General features: G+C 37.1%; 1 protein-coding gene across 2 annotated transcripts; it reads left to right on the top strand.

Moving 5' to 3' along the window:
- The first annotated feature begins 1,857 nt into the window (after positions 1-1,857).
- Positions 1,858-7,104, top strand: LOC111247224 (uncharacterized). 2 transcript variants are annotated; one of them, XM_086983924.1, is made up of 6 exons: positions 1,858-2,098; positions 4,256-4,371; positions 5,250-5,392; positions 5,756-5,832; positions 6,445-6,522; positions 6,713-7,104. In XM_086983924.1, the coding sequence occupies exons 2-6, from the start codon at positions 4,270-4,272 to the stop codon at positions 6,835-6,837; spliced, it is 525 nt and encodes a 174-aa protein (XP_086840050.1). In that variant the 5' UTR covers positions 1,858-2,098; positions 4,256-4,269; the 3' UTR covers positions 6,838-7,104. The 2 variants fall into 2 exon arrangements, with proteins under 2 accessions (XP_086840050.1, XP_022653633.1); XM_022797898.2 differs by lacking the exon at positions 1,858-2,098 and adding an exon at positions 3,880-4,014.
- Positions 7,105-9,101: the final 1,997 nt, after the last annotated feature.

Here is a 9,101-nt window from a genome sequence, read left to right on the forward strand (position 1 = left end):
TGGGATTTCGGAACATATGACTTAATAAGCGAATCTCTTGAGCTAAACATCTCACGGAAATATTTGCGACGCCCATATAAAGGAATACAAACCCTTACTTAAGTCAATCAAATAATTCAAGCAGCCACAGTAGCTATTCCTGTAGATATTGCACTTGAACTATAACTAATGCTATAATAGAAATCAGTGGGGTGATATTCTGCCAGTTCTGCCTAAGTTAAATTGGCTTTTTTTACAATAATTTGTTACTATTTTAACAAAAAAGAAAGAAAGATTCTTTAAGCGTCCAGAGACTTTTGGCTTATTATATGGAATTTAGGTATACTACAAGACCTTCTTCATTAACACGTAGCTAGAGAAATAGTAATTTGTTGTCGAGCGAATCAGATTTGCAACGTTCGGTCATTATAATGATAGCAGGAATAAGTAAGCGGTTACATAGATGTAGCATCGAATAGATGTAGCATCGAGTAGATGTAGCTTGTATAATGCTGTATAAATAGAATATGGGTACTGTCCTTTAAATGATGTAGTTCGATAAAATTTCAACTTCTTTGATCAAACAGCCGACAACTTCAAGTCGTATTATATTACAATATTGTATAGTTTATTGTTGTTCTGCTTTCTCTTTGTTGAACAAAAAAGTCGAACGAATCTGAAACTTAGACCAACAGACAACAAATCCTAATCTCACTAGCAGAATCTACTGTTACTCTTCTCGTAGTTCCTATCAATGTACCACTGCAGACGCAAGGTATGTCGCTCTTCGCCCTTTGTTTGACGCTGCAAGGAAGTCCCCCGGCGAGATTGAGATTTACTTGGGGACTCCTTTTCTGTTATTATGCCTACATAGAATTTCTCGTGCAAACCGTTGTTACGTTGCTTCAAGTCGTCAAAGCTCACGGCTCGTGTGAAGCGATTCATTGAAATCTTCTGATGTCGTTTCACTTAAGCTACGGCTTCTAGATGAATTAAGTTGCGTTTCGACGTTTTAGGAAATTTTTCTAGCAGAAGATATTATTTGAGTAGGACAGGCACAAAGTTAAGTATCTCAAAATCGTTTATTGTTCTGCCTACGACGATTTGCTCCAAAATACTTCTGTGATAGGAATAAAACATAGGTTAATAATATCGTTAGTGCTTTTAAAGAACTAGACAGGGAAGATTCCGTTTCTCTGTGAAGAAGACAAAAGCGCAACTTCATGTTCTTACGTTAACATCATGGCTTGCTTGGGCTGTACCTAGTTTACCAGAAACAGTGAGGAGCGCCTCTATATTAATACAGCTCTAAATCTGAAAATAGCTTGGAGGCCCTTCTGAAGGCATTCATCCGGTTTTTAGCTGAATGTTAACTCTAACCTATCTAGCCGGTTAACGTTACATAGCATTGTATATAAGCAGATACTACGTTGCGTAGAGCGATTTTGTTTTGGCAGCATAGGGTTAGTGACTACTGTGGAAACAGGTGCGCGTTTATTAACTTTGCGAAAAGAGCGACGCATGAGGAAAGCCTCATTGTCAATTAAATTTGTCTTTTCTTATTAAAATTAGTACAGATAATACGTCTATAAGATCGCGTGAACCTTCAGAGCGTACTATTTAATAAACAGTTTATTTCAATTCCTTCTTGACCGCTGACCTTACTTTCATTGGGATACGAAAAGATACGGAAGTTCGAGAAAATACATTATATTCCTTAAATGTGCCTTGAGAGACGATCTTTTTGCCTCTGCAGTGTGACCAATGTATGGACATTTTACGAAGATTATTAAATTTTTTTTGCAGTAGGCTTGAAATTAACAACTACGGGTGGGAGTCACTGGTTAAGACCATTGACCGTTCCTTCTGTAAAGAAAGGGGGTCCGGTGACAGCGAAGAGCTGGGTATTGAAGTCGTATCGTCATCGGCATAACAGCGATCTGCCGTCTGGCGCATTCGGGTGGCTCCTCTGATAATTCTCGGACAAGGATTTATTCTGCGTCAATTTTCAGGCTGTTGCAGCACAGAGAATCTGTTGCATGGCTCAATGATGCCACTTTGTACATGAGAAACGTTATCGCAGAGTATACCAAATCAGCGCTTCTTTAGCCGGATAGAGGTGAGCACTAAAAACCATTGTCATCGATAGTTTGCATAAGTATTTAGCCATATCTCGATTGCCCTCGATTATTTTCTGCAGCAGAAGCATCTTGATCTGCGGATTTTGTAGGTCCGCAATTATTTCGAGCTTTCACGCTCATTCAAACATTTCTAAAGCGGAAAGCCCCACTCGCACATCTTCTACCTGACACTTACTGCCTTCACTTATATCCATAGCTTTACCTGAGTTCGTGATTGTGATCGTGATTCACCTTAAAATGAAGGGAAAAACAAACGCCATAAACAACAAAGCGAAGCAATGCTGATACGACCAGCAAACAGCCTATGGATGTTAGACTCCATCGCTGCCAAACTACTTTGCCATTTCCACTAATGAATAAGAGGTCTGCACTAGCTTCACGATAATGTGATACGTTATTTAAAATTTCTATGAGCGATTGTTCTGTTACGTCGAGAACGTGAGCCATTCATTGCCTTGTACAGCCAGTTCTCTATGTGCTGCGCAAACATGAGGCGCCGCAGTTCATGCATGGTTGTTCAAATCTCTAAATGATCCTATTAGCATAACAAGAGTCGCCTAATACCTGATGGAGGCCTATACACCTGAAACCTGAAACTAGGCATCTCCTTTACTACACCGAAAAGAAAGCGATTATAATTAGGAAAGTTTGAATCAACCACATTGTTCCGCCCCCTATCCGGTTGGAACTTCTTAGCAGGTATTGATTCCAGAATTGAGTCTCTTTGAGGGCAGTTAGTTTGTTACATCATCGTAGTGGGCGATAGGTTCGTTTATTCTACTTAGGTTTTCCGGGAAACTAACAAATTGGTAAATAAAAAAGACTTCCAAGTACGCAGGGCATATACAGAGCTATTGTATCTGTAAACTCATATTCATTGAAATTACATATCACGAATAATCCACGAAAACAAATTATTCATCTGCTTAACGCGGCCCAGTTTGAAAATCACTACCTTCCGTTGTGTGCTGAGCGCATTATCACAAATGTCTGTGGCATATGTAATGCATCTACACGCATTGGTAGCCTAAATATATATATTGCTGTTACCTTGTAGCGCAATTCAGATACGAAATGCAGTGAACTATATTACGCTATTAATTTGACATCTTAATGCACCGTTACGAATAAACTGTTTAAATGTTTAGAAAATATCTTGCCCAAATGAAATTACTGTTCAAAATATGATTTATATGGGTACGCGTCTAGAAAGATCTTCAATTAGAGGGCTGGACAGTGTAGCAATGTAAGCATAGCGTTTTAAGTATAATTTAAGCAAATGACAATCTCAGTTCAATCAAATTGTTCGGTATGAAAAAAGTCCAAAAAAGATAATTAAACCTTCTGACACTACAGAAAACCGTATCTTATCTTATATATTTTATATACATATAATATATACGACGGCTGACAGCACAGGATTATTTTAGATCAACTTTCTAGACTTTACTCGCTCATACTAAATTATTGACTTGGGTTACAAATAATGATGTTACAAATAATTCTTATAGGCATGCATTTAATGGAACTACAGTTTTCGGAGCTATAAAGAGTTGTCAACGTTATTTGGCTTAGGGTAATTTCTTCTTACTGACTCCATCGTTTCGACAACCCATTCGTTCAAATTCACACTCCGATTCTGGCCGATTCGCCAATTCAGAAATTATCAACTGACCATCTGCATAGTGTTCGGATTAAGATAAATGGATTTTGTCAAATTGTTGCTAACGAATATGTTGCATTTGCATTTAGCTAAAGAGGCATTATGTTGACGATAAATAGTCCTCTTTGGACGGAGGCTGACGCATTATGTGTGCCAGTGACAACCTATCTCTGTGACACTTGAATGTGAGCAGGTTTTGCGAAGTAACAAGAACTCAGAGTTTATTAAGAGGTAAAATTGTATAGCCTGTTTCAGGCCAGATTTTAATGATATGGAGCATATTAGATACTGGCGTACCATTAAGTATGTGTTATCCCTTGAATATGCTTGACGTTAAAAACATGGCTTTGGCTCAATGTTTGAATATGCTCTTTTTGCTTAACGTAGAATTCGTCGCAGGATCCTTCAATGGAACCTTTTAGAATCTATTTGGGCATTATTAAATGTATATCTGTGCTAACCTTTTTCTCAGTCTCCTCTGCATTTATGATGGCAGTATTTTCCTTCGTTTTGGCTGGGTTATTGGGAGCCCTTCATTTGACAAATGCAGACGAAGTCATTCTCATGGAACCGTTCGATCCTTTGAAGGTGAGAAAATAGTGAAGCTTTTTTTTTGACTAGCATTTTGACTAATACGGAGAAGTCATTAGACCTGTTCTTCTTTTTTTATCGTATTGCCTTGCCGCACTGAAATATTTTGACAATCTGGAATGATTAATTCTTTTCTAGAATTTTGAAACCATTTATTATTTAAGTACCACATTTACGGTTTTATATTTCTGCGCCGAACTCCACAGTAACACATTTCATTGAATTTTATATAAACATACTAGATGCTGCACAGGTACCTCTTCTTGTAATACTGAGATGTTATTAAAAAAATTTACTAACAAGTGTATTAGGTTTCGTATCCTCTTGGAGAAGCGGCTCACTAACTGTTAAGTTGCAGAGAAAGCAATTACTTTTTTTAATTGTCTCTCGTTTTGAAAATCTACTAGTCTTTGGTTAAGTATTACGCATGTATCACTTTGCAATGCTTTTACTGTAAGCTTGAACCTATATTAAGCGGTTCTTGATAGATCTTGCCGTATCTAAGGTAAATATTCGGGACCGGTTCGGTAATCTTTAGCAAAGCGTTGCTTTTCAGTCTAATATTATTGATCCGCATCATGCAATAAAACACCAGATATATTTACCCTCAACTAAACTGGCTCGGGTGCGATAAATCCTACTTTTTTGAACTTTAGGAGAGTGAAAAGTAAGGACATCAAACTCAAAATTTCACACTAAAATGTGACGCAGGAATACGCTACTGCTTCATCATTCATTTTGTCTACATACACATGTTTTTAGTGTGAGCGATTGCATAACATTGCTAACTAATCTAAATTCAAATATCATTTATATCGCATAGAATGAATTTGGCGTTTGCTTTTTGCAACTGGGCACTCCTTCGGAATCGTAAGGTAACAGGTACATGGCGTGTATGGAAGCGGAACACCCATCTGATTGAACAGACGTCTACCGTTCGTTGTATTGAAGTCGAAATCGAGCATGATGAGAACTCCGGAGATATCTTCAAGATGCTTGTAAAGTGGATTGACCCAAAGTAGGTCTCAGTAGGACTAATGTCCAGTTTGCCGATATAAGTCCATAAACAACCAGAAGCTACTTTTTATTTTAGGTGTGTCCGAAGAATATTACTCCGATTGTGCTTTATTTGAACAGCACATTAGTAGCTTTAATCTACTGAAGACGGCAGGGTTATAACGGTCCTAAGACAGCGCTCCTTTGGAATAAAATTCAAATACATATTTAACTCGATGTTCTATTTATAACATTTTAAGGGCCAGGACCTATCAGAACCAGAAGCTTAGTTGTATTCAATATTAAGTGATGTATCTTAAAATGAATAGCAGAGTTAAGTGTAGAAAACTCTGGATCTACTATTTAAACTGCTTTATTTTTTCAGCAACGGTAACTTAAACATATCATTCTATGTCGTTGATGATCGGTCTCACCCCGCAAGGTTCTTCTTCAAAGCAGATCGTAAGCGTCCTCAACAATGTAATAACGTTCCCGCGGCTAACACCAAAGTCGAATAGATTTTCCAGTTTTATAGCTTTTTATTAAAGCGATATAGCACTTTAGAACTGCTACTGAATGGAAGTAGTTTTACTTTTTAGCTTAGTACTAGAACAGCTCAACAACAGTGAAACTTCTATGAACGTATTTTGTTGGGGCTCAGAGAATTTGGGTTTGCACTATAGTCAACTTGAAATGTCCCTCATATAAACGAAATGTCCTTTATTGTGCAAACATTGTCGGCTATTTTATAGCAAGCGACGATAGCAGGAAAGGATTGCGTTAGTCGTGATCAATCTATTCATACTAACATAAAGGTTAAGTATAAACGTAAAAATTGACCGCGACATTAACAAAGATGTCCGCGTTTGTCGTTATGTAGACAAGTTTATTCAGTACCTATGACATCAGTATCGTGCAAAGTATGTACCAACTTTAAATAGGAAATAGGAAATTTTACCTAAAATGGTGAAAATGCAATTTAGCTTTGAGCATCTTCAATCGCATGTAATAGTTGACAGTGCTTTCCGATAACTCCAGCTCTAAAAAACTGAATTGCACGAACGTGTCTTCCAGAACATAGGATTGCCTTGTCAGTGCTGGGAACGGACTATAATAATTGGGCTGTGGCATACGGCATGCTCGGTCTAAAAGGTAAAAATTAGCCTGCGAATGAATAGTTCCGAAATTTTTTTTTGATTTTCCAGCCCCACTTTTGTAGCTGCGCTGACAATAGATAAAGTTGTTAATATAACCTGGAGAATAAAATTGCATTACAAGTAACCACATGTTTTCAAATACTTTGAATTATCTGGTAACAAGAGCGTTCTCGTATTAACTTCAGAGTCATACTTCGTGGCGGCGCGCAAACTTCCACTGGACGACGCAGCGTTAACCGATGTAGAATCAATAATCAGCAAGAATCAAGTCTCGAAAGACTTTACGGTTGTTGACCATTCATCCTGTTAGAAGTGTGTATCCCCATTCATGCAATATCTGTGGCAGTTAGTGTTTCTTCGAGTATTAGTTATCGCACATTTATCTATTTAGCTATATATACAGATATAGCTATATACATCGATACAGACCATAAATTCCAGCGCACATTTTCTGACAAGTGAACGTAAACCTTTTTAAATAAAGTATTGTACCCTCAAGGTGTGCACTTAGACTACATACTGAAACTGCTGGATCACAGAAATTCTATAGTGAAACAATAAATATGAAATTATAATAGCTCTGTTTCGTATTAGACTAATCTGATATCTGAAGAAGTTTTGGATCTTTCTTATTTTCATTGCTTTTTCTGTTGGCATTAAAGGTGCAGGCATTTCACAAAAATAACATTTAAAGAAGAATAACACTAACAGTAGTTGTTTAGTGGCGGAAAACGTTTCCCCTTTCGAGATTTTGGCGCTTTTCGAATATTGATAGTTTCCTTTTACTTCAGGAGAAGCGTTACAGCAGATTCATATTATGACTCTATCCATATACGAAATTCTGCCTTCTAATTATCAATTTATATCGATGAGGTTAAACTAAGTATGAATTTGCTTTTGTACTAAGTCCTTTTAACTTACACGCGGGGTAAAATCTCAACTGAAAAATCATTTCGAGCCTTTAAAAAATTATGTGAACACTATATCAACCGGTACATACTGCGGTATGCGACAAATAGCATAATAAACTTTTACCTTTCTTATTATCACCATCGGACTTTCTGAACAGCAAATGTCATGGTTCTGTTACTCAACGCAGACACTCAAGCGAAGATGGGCTCTATATAAATATTTATCTGTCATACGGCTAATTGCAAAAGCTAACGTAATTTTGTGTTGGCATGGTTTAGTATCGACGATCGCGTTATGATTGAACTAGTGAATTGAAGGTGAAAAGAATATTAATTCGAAAGTAAGAGCAAAGTACTGTTGTCCATTCGTGAATTAACTAGAGCCGGTATTTTTAAATGAGAAAAGAAGTTCCAAAGGCTAGTGGGTAATTTTTATTATGTCGTGTCTGTTTTATATTTACTGCAGGGGTTATCACATATAGAAAGACCACAGTTCCATATTACAGGATTATCGTATTTGGTATACCATTATTTAAAATATATTACATAAATCGACTAGTCGCGAAACACGTACATAAACGGACCACTGATTGTGACTATGGACAGCGGCTTTAGGGTAAAATAAAAATCGTTTTTGATATGGGGATTAACCTGTTAATTTCTCCTTTCCAAAAATTCGCTTAGTTGTTTAAGACTAGTGTTCCTACATCAACAAACCGTAGGCAATATTGGTTAATATGATATCTGTATTTGAATCTTCAAAGATACCTTTATTATTTTCCTATCAGTATCATAAATTCACGTTTTCGATTATAAGTATTTAAATCCTGGGTTTTCAAATTCTGATTACACAAAGCAGCAAGAAGGCAATATTAGTTTAAGAAATAAGAAGCTCCTTAAATTTTCTAGTAGACTCTCTAAAGGTCTTTGTGCCATAAACTTATTTTTCTCACAGTTTTAAAAGACAAGGAAATAAAAGGCCTAGATTCTTAGCAAATTAGGCCTTAATGATAACAGTTCCTTCCGTTATAGAATCAGGTTTAGAATCTCTACTGCCGAAACGAAACACATCGCATTCTTATCGAGTTTCGGCTCTCTTACCTAACAGTTTGGGGGGAGTTTCGCAAGATGACGCGGCTTTGATATTTTTGATAGGTATGATCAATTGGACATTATTATTAGAGCACAGAAATTGCCGCACGCTCTCTTTTGATATACCCTCGATAAGGCCGATGAACAGAATTAACAAGAAAAAGCGCTATTTAGTACAATGCTTTGCGGACATTCAGTACTGGTGTATCTTACTTTTGGGAATGACCAGTTTATTTTGATATTAGGCAGTTTTCCATGAAGAGAGAGAGCCATGGATCAAATACGCAGGTTGAAGACAACCTTTATAGGAGGCGGAACTGAGAGTATGGTATCATACGGCACGACATTGAATGCACCTCGGAAACCCGTGTATGTTACATCAATGAGAAGATTTTCATTTACGGTAAGAATAACCACGTACGAACAGTCAAGAAGGCAGCTCATAGTGAGGCTTCGCGTTCTATATGTGTAGTGTCTAGATAACCTTTTGTCCTTCTGCACTTAAAATTATAATCTTGTTAACCATTCTTTCCATAACCTACGAACTACGCGTCCTAGCACATGATAAGGA

The sequence above is a fragment of the Varroa destructor genome, unplaced genomic scaffold (genome assembly GCF_002443255.2).
Source record: "Varroa destructor unplaced genomic scaffold, Vdes_3.0 BEIS01000003.1, whole genome shotgun sequence".
NCBI lineage: Eukaryota > Metazoa > Arthropoda > Arachnida > Mesostigmata > Varroidae > Varroa > Varroa destructor.

Excerpts from the sequence above, each read along its gene's own strand:
- LOC111247224 (XM_086983924.1), top strand. The coding sequence starts at position 4,270 with ATGATGGCAGTATTTTCCTTCGTTTTGGCTGGGTTATTGGGAGCCCTT. Across the intron at positions 5,833-6,444 it reads GTTCTTCTTCAAAGCAGATC|AACATAGGATTGCCTTGTCA; the intron begins GTAAGCGTCCTC and ends CGTGTCTTCCAG. Across the intron at positions 6,523-6,712 it reads CGGCATGCTCGGTCTAAAAG|AGTCATACTTCGTGGCGGCG; the intron begins GTAAAAATTAGC and ends TATTAACTTCAG.